This window comes from Heterobasidion irregulare (genome assembly GCF_000320585.1).
Source record: "Heterobasidion irregulare TC 32-1 unplaced genomic scaffold scaffold_03, whole genome shotgun sequence".
NCBI classification, from domain to species: Eukaryota; Fungi; Basidiomycota; class Agaricomycetes; order Russulales; family Bondarzewiaceae; genus Heterobasidion; species Heterobasidion irregulare.
The window spans coordinates 1,853,325-1,867,745 of record NW_009258199.1 but is presented as its reverse complement, the minus strand read 5'-3'; the positions used below and the strand labels follow the sequence as shown (position 1 = coordinate 1,867,745).

Here is a 14,421-nt window from a genome sequence, read left to right as displayed (position 1 = left end):
ACGCTCTCAAATGTATATCCGGAGTCTTAATTGATAGGAATAGCAGTCTTGGCTAGGAATGTCAGTTTTTCTGATTCTACGCATGAGTGCTGCAAGTCGCGAACTGGAGACGCGGTGGGACAAGCGCCCACCAGCAGCGCTTGTAGAATGTGACGGCACGTGGTTTGACGTGTCTGAGACCGTGACGCACTGAAACTTTCCCAAATCACACCCACTCGCCGGCCCACACAAGGACCTACACCCTTCCGCACAAAATGGCCGACGTCGCCTCAACAAGTCCATCTGAGACCCATGTTCCAGACCCCACAATCGATGACAGCGAGGAGGCCGAGTCGAAGGTACGTTGCGCGCAGCTCCTCTTCTGCATAGAAATATCTTCGCGCGATGCGCAGAGGCTAATTGCTACCTTGGTTCTGGTCTTTACGTTGTAGGAGATCCTCTTGATGAAGCAGCGCGTAGAAGAAATGGAACGCGAGGCACAGAAGCTACGTGAACTGCAGGCGGCTGCAGAAAACGCGAACGGCGGGTCGGTGCATGATGGGAGTGAGGCGGGCGTGCCAATGGATGCGGAAGACGACAAGTCGATTTCCGATGGTCGGAGTGTATTCGTTGGGAATGTAAGCTCTTTTGCCCCGGTTGTACTTACCTGCTTCGTTTATCCCAATCATATACCGCGTGTGTCTAGGTGGATTACGGCGCCACGCCAGAAGAGATACAGGGACATTTCCAAGCTTGCGGTACCATCAACCGAGTAACAATCCTTTGTGACAAGTTCACTGGCCATCCTAAAGGGTGCGTTTGATAAAGGTTTTCAACAGAATCTCCTGACTTGAATTGTTTGAATAGATACGCATATGTCGAATTCGCCGAGTCTGAATTCATCGATGCTGCTTTGGCGATGGACAACTCATTGTTCCGTGGTCGACTGATCAAGGTGTGTGACTGAACTCTTTCACTATGATTCTCTCAGCACTCATGGCACCGACTGCTCAGGTCACCGCGAAGCGAACAAATGTTCCAGGATTCAACCGGGGACGAGGACGGGGAGGCGGAGGCGGAGGCTATAGAGGCGGTTATAGAGGAGGGTTTCGGGGTGGGTTTGGGTACAGCCCCTACCGTGCTCGTGGGAGGTGGGTTTTTTTTTTTAGTTGTGGACACAGTATCCCTCACTCACGTATATGTGCGTCTTCTAGGGGTCGAGGGCGCGGATTCTGATCTGCAAAATATGGACTTCGAGCAACCACGCTAGCATCTTGCTGTTGTGTACTTTTGAGGACGTGAAGCGAGGTTATGCGTCACAGCTCTCTTTTCTGATACTTGTACAGTTCCCCTTCTGTTCTCTCTCTGTTTGCGTTCGTTGCATAAACTATGTCTCTACTCTGTGTCGTACGTCATTGGATAAATGTGCTTATTCAATGAGTTTGGACCTCAAGAATCCTTAGGGCGAATCGACGCATTGTACTATTACAGTAAACTTTTGCAAGAGTGCCGTCGTGATAGTCGGCATTTGCCGCTACCATGAATAGCGAGATCGTCAATTGAAGGTTGCTTCCACGGCCAACATGTCTCTAAGATGTCTGCGAGACTCATGGCGCTCAATGTCGACCAAGGTCTCTCCCTACCCGTTCTCTAAAGTCGCCATAATCCCCCCACCTCCCGCGGAAGCACCGAGGCCCGCTCTTCTCAAAGGCAAGGGGCTCATGGCGTACCTTCAGCAGACGCTCCCCACACCCGAGAAACAAAAAATCATGAACACCCTCTTCTCGCGGCGACACCCCGACCGCATTCAACCAGGCAGCGTCCTCGCCGTGACACTCGCGCACGCACCGACGTCGTTCTCCGGCGTGCTCATCTCCGTGCGCCGGCGCGGCGCGGACACGTCGTTCGTCCTGCGCAACGTCGTGCAGCGCACGGGCGTGGAGATGCAGTTCTTTGTCAACTCGCCGCATCTGAAGAGCATACAGGTGATGAAGAGGGTGGGCAGCGGCGCGGCGAAGAGGGACCAGAAGGCGAAGAAGGCGAAGCTGTTCTACTTGAGGGACTCGCCCGAAAAGATGTCAGCGATATCGGGGGGTATTGCGCGCAGTTAGATTTCATGTGTGGTGTGTAGCCAATTTGCCTTGCGTGCTTTTCGTGAATTGTCTGACCTCCCTAGGTGTTGTCCGGTAGATATATAAACCAGGTCTAAAGCAGACGTTTTTACATCTCTATCACATTCCACTACATGCTCGACACACAAACATGGATCTCGTCAACCTGCTGTATATGTGATTGCATATCGTCCGGTTGCGTGCGTGTAAGTCCTCAAACCCGCATCAGATCAGGCAACGTCAGAACGCAAAGTCAATTGGACTTTTCGTCGGCTTGCAAACATTTGCAGCGAGGGAGATTCCCTGGGCTTTCTCGTCACCTCTACACTCTCAGCGTACTTTGTAGGGCACGATATACCTGTTATTCTGCTTAAACCGTCTAGTCTTTCTCGCCCAGCCACATTATAGGATCTACGTGATGTGAAGGCAGCCCGTACGCATCGCGTCACACTCGCGCTTTGATGTTTGCGGAAACCTAGAACACACCCTGGATGCTCTGCAGTTGCTGTGCATCGATCATGCACCGAAGAGGTGCAGTGTGTCCGCACGAGGCTTGAGGTTACATATATCGAGATTCAGTGTGATAGAACTATCAGTATGGACTGCACTTCAACGCCTGAGCGGCCCCAGTGCGACTGTAGGGTTGTCAAGTTTGCGGTAGAGACCAGAGGAAGGCTAAGTTTTTGCAACGAATGTGTGAGAGATGACGACAAGCCGCGCAGTCGCGCCTTGGACGGGGTGACCAACAAACACCGAGCCCTGTCTCCTCCTGCCTCTCCCATCCCAGTGCCGACATTTCGTCCCATCCAGCCTGGCCCCCTCATGCACAAAGCACGCTCGCTCCGATCGCTTGCAATATCCACGAATATCAACAGACAACATGACGGCCCTCCCTCGCCCACCTTCTCCGAGGTCACCAACGCCTCCGCCATGAACTTTGGCGAGAACGGCCCTGCAAAGATCGTCACCCGCGCAGATCTCAAGGCCAGCATGCAGGCCTACGACAACGTGAGCCCTCGGCCCCCGCTGCTTTGCACACGATTGCGCTCCGGCCAACCTCCAGCCCTCGCTCATCCTTCCGCGTTGATCACAGCTCCTCAACTCCTGCGCGAACTACCGATCCGCCTTGCTCAACATGTCCAGAGTCACGGCCATGTTCGCGGACGCCATGGAGGTTTGCGCGAGGTGCGAGATTGTACTGTCGACGATCACGGCCTTATCTCTCTCCGCGCTCACTCGGCACCTCTCTCCCTCTCTCTCTTAGCATGAAGGGCCCCACTTATGAGCAGGGAACGAGGCTACAGGCCGCGTCTGGGCTTCACCACATGATAGGAAACCACTGGCATGTCTTGGTACGTCACACTTGCGCTGCATGTTCCTCGGATTCCGACCGTATCGTCCCAGTCCGAAACCCTCGACAAGAGCTTCGAGAAACCCCTGCGACAACACCTCGAGACGTACCGCACCATCGTACACGTGCGTACCTTCTCTGTCTCAAACTCAGCTGAGCCTTCGATCCAGCTTCTAATATAGGAGCGGTCTGCCTCGTACGAGAGGGCGCTCAGAGAGAAGAGCAATATCATCCGCGATACCGAGAAGCGGAACATGAATCGCAAGGAGCGAAGTGGGTGCCCACTACAGATCCATCTCTCGCGTTCTTTTCTGATGACAGGGGCCCAGATCTACAGAGCTTCCGACAGGCCTTGATCGTCCTGCAAAGGCAGGTGGATGAGCTCGACGAGCTCAAGGCACGGCATTACGAGGAGATTCTGGAACACGAAGAGGAGGTCTGGGACGTCGTGCAAGGAAAGGCAAGTGCATCTCCGCGACCGATCAAGTGTCGTATCTCGCAGATTAACAGGGAACCCAAAGATATGCGTCGTCGTTCGCTCGACAATGGACGTATTTGATCGATTCACTGCGAAAGCGTACGCACCCTTCCCGCATCCATCTTTCCCGAGTCACACCACCCTCTTTCTCACACTCCGCGTCCGTACGCTCTCCCGTCCGTTCGCTCGCTCGCTCTAGCTCCGACCCCGTTATCGAACCCATGCTGCAATCTGTCCCGGACCCTTTCGACTCGTACGGCCAACAGCCGTCCGAAGACCAGATCTTCAGCATCCTCCCGCCCCTCTCCATCATGGCCGCGGCCTCCCCCTCGCCGAGCCCGCTCAGCTCGACCCCACAGACAGAGGCCAGCGACATCTTCGCTACCGGCACGACCGCGTGGGGCCCGCCCCCCGCCGCGCTCTACACCGACACGTCGACCGAATGGGCCGACGCGACCTCGCCCTCGCCCTCGACTTCGACCTCCCCGACCGCGTCCGCGTCGCCCCGCTCGTCCTCCCCGTCCCACCGCGTGCACCGGCCTGCGTCGCCCCCAAACAGCCGGCGCACCGAGTCGAAGCTGCGCAGCGTCCTCGCCGTGATCGACGAGGCGCGGAACCGCACGCTCGCCATCGCGCCCGCCACGAACGGCGGCACCAACGGCAGCGGCAGTCGCAACGGCAACGGCAACGGCAACGGCATCGGCACCAACAGCGGGGCCAGCACCAGCACGGGCACCCCCTCCTCCTCGCTCTCGTCGTCCGGCCTCAACGCGCCGCCCGCGCCAGACGCGGCGCGCGACGCGCGGATCAGCAGCTGGGCGGCGTTCCCGTTCGCGAGCTACGCGTCGCGCCCCGGGAGCGAGGAGACCACCCCGCGCAGCTCGACGTTCTTCGCGCCGACGGTGCCGCCCGATCCGGACCCCGCGCCCGACGTCGAGCGCGAACGCGGGCGGGGGCGCAGCCCGCAGTCGGACGAGACGGCGACGATCACGGCGGTGCCGGCGGTGTCGGCGGCGGCAGCGTCTGCGTCATGACCTCTGCTTGGATCGGCCGGCCTCGCCCGCCCTGTCGCCTGTCCTGTCGCCTTGCCTTTCATCTCGGTCGCGATCGGGCTCCTTGGCGCGGGAGGGCGCTGTCCCCTCGACGTCGACGGGCGATCGCGCGCGGAGAGAGCCTGCCTGGCCTGGCCACGCCTCGCCACGCGCCCGCGCGCCTTCGTTTCTGCTTTCGTTTTCGTTTTCGCCTTCGTTTTCGTGTTCGTTCTCGTTTCCGTATCCGTGCCCGTGCCTGTGCCTTCGCACCCGCGTCTCGTCTGTGTATATGCCCGCCCCCGTAATGTCCATACGATAGCTGCCCACGCCCTCCCCCCAGAACCTCGAATCGGACGTTATTTCTCCCTCGTTTACGTTCCCTGTTGCACTTACTTTTTCATCATTCGTCGCCGGTCTACCACGTCTGTGTCATTCTTATCCGCGCTCGACGCGCCCTTACGCGCGCATGTACGTTCCACCCGCCCGCCCAGCCCCGCCCCGCCCCGCCGCTACATTCGACGATGATGAAGAGAGGTGTTTTATTTTATTCGCTTGTTCGCTTCCCGCGCGGCCGTGCACGCATCCGCACGTCACCGCGCGAAGCACGCAGAAGGCGTCGACTGTGATCAAGAGACCGGACCCAGCCCAAACCCGTCATCGTAGATACCCGGCCGGCGACCAAGAGCCCCAACCCTGCCCCCGCACTGCCCCCGCCCGCGCCCCCGCCCCCGATGACTGACCCGCTGACCCGCTGACCCGCTGACCTCGACTGACCCACCCACTTGCACGTCCGCACGTCCGCATTACGTCCTGCGCGCAGGCAACCAAGCGACCGAGCGCGTAAGTGAGTACATAAACAAACCGCCCGAGGCCCAGCTCAGCGAGCGATGACCGCACGACGCACCTGACCGCCGCCCGTCGATCGGCATCGCAGCGCGCATCCTCGCACACGACACGCGCAGACGTCCGCGCTACGTCACCGTCACCGTCGCCGCGCCGCGGGCGTGGGCGCGGGCGTGATGCCGTACTGCGCGAGCACGTCCGCGGCGACGGGCGCCGGGCTCCTGAACAGCGCGTCTGCGCCCGCGCCCGACTTGGGGAACGCGATCACGTCGCGGATCGACGCCGTCTTGCAGAGCACGGCCATCAGCCGGTCGAACCCTGCGCGCGCGCGGGCGTGGTGCGGCGTCAACGTCGCGGCGCGTGACGGGCGAGACGGACGGGTCGCACGGGGGGTCGTGTGGGTGCGCGGGTGGGTGTGGGTTGGGATCGGCGCCGCGGTGATGGACGTCGATGGGAATGGCGATGGGGATGGGGATGTCAGCGCCCGTTCGAGACCCGGTCGCGTCGTGTCGTGTCGTGTCGTGTCGTGTCGCGCAGAGCCGACGTCAGCGCCAAGCGAGCGCCCGTGGTGTGCGGTGTGCAGGTGACCAGACGCCCCCACGTCCCCACGGACACGGACGTACACGCACGGACGAGAACGCGGTCGGCGACGAGGGCGGACGACAGGACAGGGGCAGCGCAGCGCGGAAATGAAGTCGATTCCGATTCCGATTCCATTACCGATTCCATTCCGATTCCGATGTCGAAACGCAAAAAAAAATGAAACGAGAGATGAGAGACGAAAGAGATCAGCGAGAAGATCGAGACTCGGGGCGCGAGAAGAAGCGGGGCCGAATGACGAAGCCTGAGAAGACAAGCCTAAGAAGACTGGCCAAGGGGAGACAGGCCAAGCGAAGGGAAGGGCTAGGGCTAGGAAGGGAAGCAGCGAAGGAGAAGGCGAAGGGACGTGGCAGGGAAGGTGTGGGGAAGGGCAGGCGCGCGCGTCTCTCGGGCGCAAACCAACGCAAAGCACACAGAAAGAAAAAAGAAAAAAGAGGCAGGGGGCGAGAACGAGAACGAGAACGAGAACGAGAACGAGAACGACGTACCGAGCGCGATGCCCCCGTGCGGCGGCGCGCCGCACTTGAGCGCATGCAGCAAGTGATCGAACGAGGCCCTCTCGCGCTCGTCGAGCTACACACCGGCCCCGAAAATTCACATCAATCCGCGAGGGGAAGAGAGACGCGTGTGCGCACGCACCTGGAGGACGTGCTTGAAGATGTGCTCCTGCATCGCCGCGTCGTGCACGCGCACCGAGCCGCCGCCGATCTCGACGCCGTCGAGCACCAGGTCGTAGTGCTGCCCGCGGACCTGCGCGCGTCGCGTCCCGCCTCAGCCCAATGTGTGTGTGTGAGAGAGAGAAAGGGACGCACCTCGTCGACGCGGCCCTCGTACAGCGCGCGCACGTCCTCCCACATCGGCGCCGTGAACGGGTGATGCGAGCTGCTCCACCGCCCGCGCGCGAGCGCCTCCTTGTCCTCGTCCGCGCGCGTGAACAGCGGGAACTCCGTCACCCACAGAAAGTGGGGCGCCGCGGGCGGCGCGTACTCGCCTGCGGGAACGTCACACGCCCACGATCAAGAAGAAATGAGGAAGAGGAAACGATGGGAAAGGACGCGCGCGAGGGACGCACCGCGCGACTGCGCTAGGTCGGCGAGGCGCAGGCGCTGTCGCCCGAGCGCCGTCGATCCTCCCTGAGCGAGCGCGCGCGGGCGCGGCGTCAGCACACAGAGCAGACGGGACCGGAGGCGGCTAGACTCACCTCTGGCGGGTCCCGGCGCGTCGCGAGATACACGACGTCGCCGGGCGAGACGTCCAGGCCCTCGCCGTCGTCCGCGCCGTCAAGATCGTTTGCGCGCGCGTCCGGGTCCTCGCCCGCGGTGGTGAGCTCGCGCACGGTGCGGCTCGAGCGCAGCCACGCGAGCGCGTCTGCGTTCGCCTGCGTCACCTCTACGCGCTCCTGCGAACGCGATCCGCGTCAGTCAGTCGGACGACTCGTTGAGGAGGAAGGGAGTAAGGGGCTGACGACGGAGGGCTCGAGGGCGCACTCGCGCGCGGCGCGTGCAAAGGCGGCGTCCGATGCGGACCCGGAGCGAACGACGAGGCAGTCGAGCGTGCCGCGCGAGGCGCCGAGGGCCGCGCGGGCGCTGGGCGGGAGGAGCGCGCGGGCGTCGATGATCTGGGCGCGTCAGTCGGAGAAGCGAGGGAGCAAGCGAAGCGACCGACGGACCTCGAGGCCGAAGCGGGTGTCGGGCTTGTCGGAGCCATACTGACGAGCACGAACGAGCGAGGGAGTGAGCAACACAGACAGGCTGGCGCGAGACGGACTCACCCTGGCCATGGCGTCTGCATAGCGGACGACTCTGAAGCCGTCCTGGAGCTGGACGTGCTCGACGTCGGCCCAGATGCGGGTGACGAGGGCCTCGACGACGTCGCGGACGTCGCCGCCGCCGATGCGCCAGCCGCGGGCGAGCTCGTGTGGGCGGGGGCCCCAGGGGACAAAGGCCATCTCGAGGTCGACCTGGGTGAATTCGGGCTGGCGGTCGCGGCGGCCGTCCTCGTCGCGGAAGCAGCGGGCGAGCTGGTAGTAGCGGTCGACGGCGCCGGAGCAGATGAGGAGCTGCTTTGGCTGCTGCGGGGACTGGGGGAGGGCGTAGAAGAGGGGCTGCTGGACCGCGGAGGAGGATTCGGAGGGGGAAGCGGTGTGACGTGTGGGGACGAGGAACTCGCGTGCGCCCTCGGGGGTGGACTTGAGGAGGATGGGGGTCTCGACCTCTTGGAAGGCTAGGCGAGGGAAGCGAGAGAAGGACGGGATGAGTTGCGTCAGCGAGCGATCGGGGGGTCGCGTGAGGAGGATGGGATGCCGTGAAGGTGAACGTGAGCGATGACGGAAGGGGGACGTGGCGCACCGTGATCGTGGAGGACGGTGCGGACGAGGTGTGCGACGCGGCTGCGCTTGTGTATGTTAGCGGTGAGGGCGGAGCGGCGGAGGTCGAGGTAGCGGTGCTGGGCGCGGAGATCTTCGTTCGGCTAAGGGAGGGGGGGAGGGGGGGGGGGAGATGAAAGAGGTGAGAAGGGGGCGTGTGCGCAGAGATTGCAAAACGGACAAGGTTGTGGGTGTCGGAGGGAACAAAGGGCAGGTCGCGGGCTGCGGGGTTGAGGAGGGTGAAGTCGTCGACGAGGACTTCTATGTCACCTGCCGGTTCCTGCGTGTACGTGGGCGTGAGGATGCAATGGGATACGCGTGAAAACGACCGACGGGACGACGCTGTTTTTGTGGGCGGAGATGGACCTCGCCCTGGACGAGGACGGCGGACTCTACGGGGACGTCAGAGAGGGCGGCGAGGGCGGTGTCGCCGGGCGGGCGGGAGACGACGAGCTGTGTTGTGCCGAAGGAGTCCTTGAGGGGGAAGAAGGACAGGGCGGCGGAGAGTTTTCTGGGCAGAGGGTGGGTGAGCGCGGGCGGGGGCGGGGAGGAGAGGAGCGGGACCGTTCTGGGAGGAGCCAGCCTGCGAGGACGACGCGTTCGCCGACGTGTGCCGGGGACAGCGCGCCACAGGAGTGGGAGCGCGGGGGGAACGGGGCTGGGGACAGCGTCAGCGAGCGCGGGGGCCGGGGCGCGGGGACGCACCGCATACGGCGCGTGTGTGGACGGCGCGGGCGTGCACCCTCAGCAGACGGACGCGCATCGGGAGAGTGAGACAGAGTGAGAGCACGGCTGCTGAGTCAGCAGAGCCCTGCACTTATAGAGTACATGGCCAACCCCCGCAGCCAACCCCCTCCGCCAGCCACCCTCGCAGCCCACCATGTCCCTGCCCGCCCTGCCCACAGAGCTCATCGACGCAGTGGCACAGAACCTCGACACCCCCGCCCTCGTCGCCCTCGCACGCACCGCGTCCCCCCTCTACCCCGTCGCCCGCCGCCTCCTCTACCGCAACCTCGCCCTCTCCCCCCTCGCACACAACCTCGTCCTCGTCCCCGTCCTCGCAGCACGCCCGCACCTCGCCCGCTTCGTCCGCACCTTCTCCCTCGTCCTCCCCTCGTCCTCCGTCCTCTTCCCCCCTTTCTACCGCGCCCTCGCAAGCGCCCTCGCTGCCATGACACAGCTCACCGACCTCGACCTCCACATCGACCCCGATGTCACCTGGGTCCTCGCCTCCGCCCCGCTCTATCCCCGTCTCAGCCACTTTGCCGCCTCCTTCCCCCTCGACCTCCACACCGCACACTTCCTCGCCCGCACCCCCGCGCTCGAGCACCTCCAGCTCGACTCCGACCCTCTCCCACCCCCCACCCCACCCCCGTTGCTCGCACCCGCACCCGCACCCGTGCCCGCGCCCGCGCCCGCGCCCGCACCCGCCACGCTCTCGCTGCCATCTCTCCCGCCTAGCACCCTCCCCATCCTCGCCTCCTTCTCCGGCCCCGTCCACATCGCCCGCCTTCTCGTCCCCACCCGCCCCCTCCACACCCTCCACATCCACGACGGCGACCTCACCCCCGACGACTGCGCCTGGCTCGCCACCGCCGCCGGGCCTCTCGCCGTCCTCTCCGCCACCGCCACAGCAGCCACCGCCGCCCCCCCGCTCGTCCCCCTCCTCCACGCCATCGCCCGCGCCCTCCCCGACCTCGCCTGCCTCCGCCTCGCCCCACCCACCACCACCACCACCACCACCAACCCCGGCACGGGCGCCCCCACGGCCCCCGCGCTCCTAAAAGCCCCCGACACCGTGCGTCTCGCCGCCCGCGTTTCACGCTATCTCCGCTTCCGCTCACGTTCTCCCCCGCTCCATTTCCGCAGACCTTCTACGAGCACGTCGCACGCGCCCTCGCCCTCATGCCCGCGCTCAATGACTTTGAGCTCGACGGCATGCACTGGGGCTCCGCCGCCGCCGCCGCCACCCTCGACCCCGACAAACACGCCCCCCGCGTCTGGCAGTCCGCCCCGCTCGTCCCCACCACCGGCCCCCCAGAACCCGAGCCCGAGCCCGCGCTCGCGCTCCTCGCGTTCTCGTCTCCCGACACGCGGGAGGACGCGCCCGAGGGCGAGGACTGGTACGAGTCCGAGTTCGCGTTCTACCCGTACTGAGCCCGGCCGCGGTGCACGTTGCCTCCCCCCCTGCGTTCTCCCGCTCCGCTCCGCCTTCTCGCAGCCCGCGTCCCGTTTCCCCGTTCCCCGCTCCCCGTTTCTCCGCCCCCGTTAACGTTCGTTCTCCGTCCCTGTTGTGTGTCTGTGTCTGTATGCTATGCTCTCACCCCTCATCGCGTCTCATCGCATCGGATGGGGGTGGATCGGCTGATTGGCTTTGGGAGCTATAGGCTCCGCCGTGTATGATTGGATTGGATCGGATCGGATTGAATTGGATGCGATGGGACTTCTCGACTGCGTTCTCGTTCTCGTTCTCGCCTCGTCTTAGACCTAACTTTATTCCCCTGTCTTCCCTGCATGCCTGCCTGCATACCTCTACTACCTACTACATGCCCACCTGCCTGCCTATCTTCTTACCTACGCGTGTATTTATCGTCGCCACCGCCTCGTTTACAGTACCCACGCGCCCGCCGCTCGCCGCCTGCCGCCCGCCGCCCGCCTAATTCCAGCCCTGCATAATCTATCGTACCCCGTCGCACGCTCGCGCGCTCGCACTTTCGCTCGCAAACGACATCAGAATAACAACAATAAGAGAATCTCCGGTCGCTACTAGGGTGGCGCGGCGCCCGCCCCGCCGTCCCCGCCGCCGTCCCCGCCGCCGCCGCCACCGCCGAGCACGCGCACCGCGCGCTCTACCAACGCGTCCGCCTCGTCGCGGTACACCACCTCCGCGCCTGCACCGTCCGCACCGTCCGCGCGCGCGTCCAGACGCGAGCCCCCCACGCGCCGCACGACGAACGTAGGCGGCGCGTCGCCCCCCACGAAGCGCGCCGCGACGCCCTGGTACCGCGCCTGCCCCGCGTCCGCGTCCGCGTCCCCGCCTGCGCCTACATCTACATCTGCGCCTGCATCTGCGCCTGCGCCCGCGCCCGCGTGCGGCGCGTCAAACTCGAACAGCACGAACGCCCACCCGCGCGGCGGCGCGCCGTCCACCGTCACTCGCACCGCCGCGCCCGTTTCCTCGCGCGGGACGCCCGAGCGCACCGCGCGGACGTCGCACTCGATCCTGCGGAGCTCGAACGCGAGGCCCGCGCCGCGCGCCTTGGCGAAGGCCTCCTTGAGCGTCCACATCCAGAAGAAGCGGCGCCGCGCGGTGCGCTCGGGCGTTGGTGGGGCGAGCTGGGCGCGCTCGCGCGGGGTTAGCTGGCGCGCGGCGGTCAGCGCACGTGTGGTGTAGGAAGGAAGGAAGGAAGGAGGGAGGGAGGCGGCGGGGCGGCGGGGCGACGCACCGTGTCGCCGACGCCGCGGACGAGCTCGCGGAAGGTCGTGCGGTGCGGGACCGCGACGCGCATGACGTCCACGCCGACGAGCCCCGCGCGCACCGCGTCCGAATCCGCGCGCGCGCCCAGATCGGCGGGGATCGGGCGCGGGTCGGGCGCGAACGCCATGGCGACGGCGGCGCCGTCGTGCGAGACGTTGAATGCGAGCGGGGGGTCGAGGCCCGGGGTGGTCTGTCGTCAGCGCGCACGGCGGGTCAGGGGCAATCGGGGCGGTGGAGGAGCGGGTGCGGGGACTTGCGTAGTAGGGTTTGCCGGCGGGGGTGTGGGCGATGGCGATGTTGGCGGGTGGGACGGCGCGGGCGGAGGCGAGGAGGAGGCGCGGGAGGAGGCGGCCGAGGAGACAGCCTGGGGAGGGAGGGGGTCAGGGACGCGGGGACGCGGGGGCGCGGGGGCGGGAGGGCTCACGGCAGGCGTCTGCGCGGTGGTAGAACCTGCGCACGCGGTCGGCGGAGGCGGGGTCGAGGAGAGCGAGGCCGGCGTCGTAGAGGCGCGGGTCGAGCGAGGCGGCATCGGTCACGATCCAGATCTCCATCGTCGGCGAGTCGGGTCGAGTGCAGGCGGCCCTCTTCCTCTTTTCATCTCCTCCCGCCGCCATGCCCGCCGCGCCCGCCCCGCGCGTGTTCGCCACCCTCGGCATGTTCATCATCGACGAGTTCGCATCCCTCGACGACGCGGGCACGCCCACCGCGCGCACCCTCGCTCCCCAGGGACGTGCCCCCCGCCCCGCCCCCGCCTCCCCCGCCTCACACGCTCACCTCCCTCGCAGATCGGCGGCGGCGGCACCTACGCCGTCCTCGGCGCCCGCCTCTGGTGCGTCCCGACTGCCCCTCGCCGCCTCCCCCGCCGCTGATCTGCGCTGATCGCCGCACACAGGCTCCCGCCCGCCGCGCTCGGCATGATCGTCGACAAGGGCGCCGACTTTCCGGCGCATATCCTCGACTCTCTCAACGCCTACGGCGAGCCCATGTGGCTCTACCGCGACCACCCAGACCGCCCCACCACGCGCGCGCTCAACGAGTACAAGGGCGACCACCGCGGGTGCGTCCCCGCCGCCGCCGCCGCCGCCGCCGCCGCCCCTTACGCTGACCCCCGCACCCAGCTTCGAGTACCTCACACCCCGCATCCGCATCACCCCGCGCGACCTCGCCGACACGCCGCTCGCGCGCCCGCAGTACCTGCACTTCATCTGCTCCCCGTCGCGCGCCCGCGCGATCATGGCCGACGTCGAGCAGCTGCGCCCGTGGGCCCCCACCACGATCTACGAGCCCATCCCCGTACGTCCCCACCCCGCTCTACCCCACCCCACCCCGTACCCCCCAGCTGACGCGCCGCGCGCGCACAGGACAGATGCGTCCCCGAAGAGCTCCCAGCCCTCGTCGCCGTCCTCCCGTCCATCGCGATCCTCAGGCACGCCCCTCTCCCCGCCTCCCGCCTCAGGCTCCCCCGCACGCTAAACGACCCCCGCCCGCAGCCCGAACGCAGAAGAGGCCCTCGCGCTCCTGTCCATGCCGCTCCCGGCCACCAAACCCGCCATCGAGGACGCCGCCGCGCGCCTCCTCGCGCTCGGCGTCGGGCCGGGGCGCAGCGGCTGGGTCATCGTGCGCAGCGGCGCCCTCGGCGCGTACGTCGCGTCGCGCCAGCGCCGCGGCGAGTGGGTCGACGCCTACTGGGCCCCGGCGGACGCCCCCGCCAAAGTCGTCGACGTCACCGGTGCGTTTTCTTTCCTTTCACGCGGCGGCGGTGCGCGCGGGCCTCATCGCGCTCGCAGGTGCTGGGAACAGCTTTCTTGGAGGGTTGGCCGCCGGCATGGCGCTCACGGGCGGGGACGTGTTCAAATGTGAGCCTTTGTCGCTCCCAACTCACAAACGCTGACGACGCCCGCCTGTAGCAACGTTCTACGGCGCCGTGTCGGCGTCTTTTACCATCGAGCAGCAGGGGCTGCCCCGCCTTCACGTCGCCGCCGACGGCACGACGGAAGAGTGGAACGGCGACAGCCCGCGACGGCGCCTCGACGCCCTCGAAGCGCGGCACGCGCGCGCGCACGCTTAGGATAGCCAAATAATTAAGACAATTACAACGTGACTGCTGGTACGTGAGTGCGTGGATAAGGATACATCGTGAGGCGACGTGTGTACAGTAGTAGCGGGCGGGGCGGAGGAGCGCGTC

The 14,421-nt window shown here is 65.5% G+C and overlaps 8 protein-coding genes across 8 annotated transcripts; 5 read left to right on the top strand and 3 right to left on the bottom strand.

Moving 5' to 3' along the window:
* Positions 1-254: 254 nt before the first annotated feature.
* HETIRDRAFT_312070 (uncharacterized protein) lies at positions 255-2,090 on the top strand (the record flags this gene model as incomplete). The annotated part of the gene is made up of 6 exons (XM_009545737.1): positions 255-338; positions 432-617; positions 686-792; positions 847-938; positions 1,110-1,180; positions 1,527-2,090. The coding sequence occupies 6 exons, from the start codon at positions 255-257 to the stop codon at positions 2,088-2,090; spliced, it is 1,104 nt and encodes a 367-aa protein (XP_009544032.1).
* Positions 2,091-2,912: 822 nt separating this feature from the next.
* HETIRDRAFT_313056 (uncharacterized protein) lies at positions 2,913-4,953 on the top strand (the record flags this gene model as incomplete). Its single annotated transcript, XM_009545736.1, has 8 exons — positions 2,913-3,098; positions 3,184-3,275; positions 3,355-3,442; positions 3,495-3,566; positions 3,624-3,714; positions 3,771-3,905; positions 3,952-4,018; positions 4,119-4,953. The coding sequence occupies 8 exons, from the start codon at positions 2,913-2,915 to the stop codon at positions 4,951-4,953; spliced, it is 1,566 nt and encodes a 521-aa protein (XP_009544031.1).
* Positions 4,954-5,473: 520 nt separating this feature from the next.
* Positions 5,474-9,468, bottom strand: HETIRDRAFT_472909 (uncharacterized protein; the record flags this gene model as incomplete). Its single annotated transcript, XM_009545734.1, has 14 exons — positions 5,474-5,760; positions 5,855-6,111; positions 6,882-6,966; positions 7,033-7,143; positions 7,206-7,384; positions 7,466-7,526; positions 7,595-7,771; positions 7,862-8,011; positions 8,063-8,101; positions 8,165-8,616; positions 8,742-8,862; positions 8,940-9,038; positions 9,092-9,269; positions 9,323-9,468. 13 exons carry the CDS (start codon positions 9,466-9,468, stop codon positions 5,933-5,935), a joined length of 1,977 nt encoding a protein of 658 aa, XP_009544029.1. The 3' UTR covers positions 5,474-5,760; positions 5,855-5,932.
* On the bottom strand, positions 5,605-5,754 carry HETIRDRAFT_170846 (uncharacterized protein; the record flags this gene model as incomplete). The annotated part of the gene is made up of 1 exon (XM_009545735.1): positions 5,605-5,754. One exon carries the CDS (start codon positions 5,752-5,754, stop codon positions 5,605-5,607), a length of 150 nt encoding a protein of 49 aa, XP_009544030.1.
* A 170-nt stretch (positions 9,469-9,638) lies between the features above and the next one.
* Positions 9,639-10,711, top strand: HETIRDRAFT_241295 (uncharacterized protein; the record flags this gene model as incomplete). The annotated part of the gene is made up of 2 exons (XM_009545733.1): positions 9,639-10,253; positions 10,628-10,711. Coding segments are annotated over 2 exons (699 nt in total), but the record flags the coding sequence as incomplete, so codon positions are not given.
* Positions 10,712-11,247: 536 nt separating this feature from the next.
* Positions 11,248-12,787, bottom strand: HETIRDRAFT_458147 (uncharacterized protein; the record flags this gene model as incomplete). Its single annotated transcript, XM_009545731.1, has 4 exons — positions 11,248-12,118; positions 12,205-12,426; positions 12,490-12,669; positions 12,695-12,787. The coding sequence occupies 4 exons, from the start codon at positions 12,785-12,787 to the stop codon at positions 11,525-11,527; spliced, it is 1,089 nt and encodes a 362-aa protein (XP_009544026.1). The 3' UTR covers positions 11,248-11,524.
* HETIRDRAFT_170843 (uncharacterized protein) lies at positions 11,273-11,434 on the top strand (the record flags this gene model as incomplete). Its single annotated transcript, XM_009545732.1, has 1 exon — positions 11,273-11,434. One exon carries the CDS (start codon positions 11,273-11,275, stop codon positions 11,432-11,434), a length of 162 nt encoding a protein of 53 aa, XP_009544027.1.
* A 61-nt stretch (positions 12,788-12,848) lies between the features above and the next one.
* On the top strand, positions 12,849-14,304 carry HETIRDRAFT_314466 (uncharacterized protein; the record flags this gene model as incomplete). The annotated part of the gene is made up of 7 exons (XM_009545730.1): positions 12,849-13,045; positions 13,129-13,293; positions 13,355-13,529; positions 13,598-13,644; positions 13,727-13,965; positions 14,024-14,092; positions 14,144-14,304. The coding sequence occupies 7 exons, from the start codon at positions 12,849-12,851 to the stop codon at positions 14,302-14,304; spliced, it is 1,053 nt and encodes a 350-aa protein (XP_009544025.1).
* Positions 14,305-14,421: the final 117 nt, after the last annotated feature.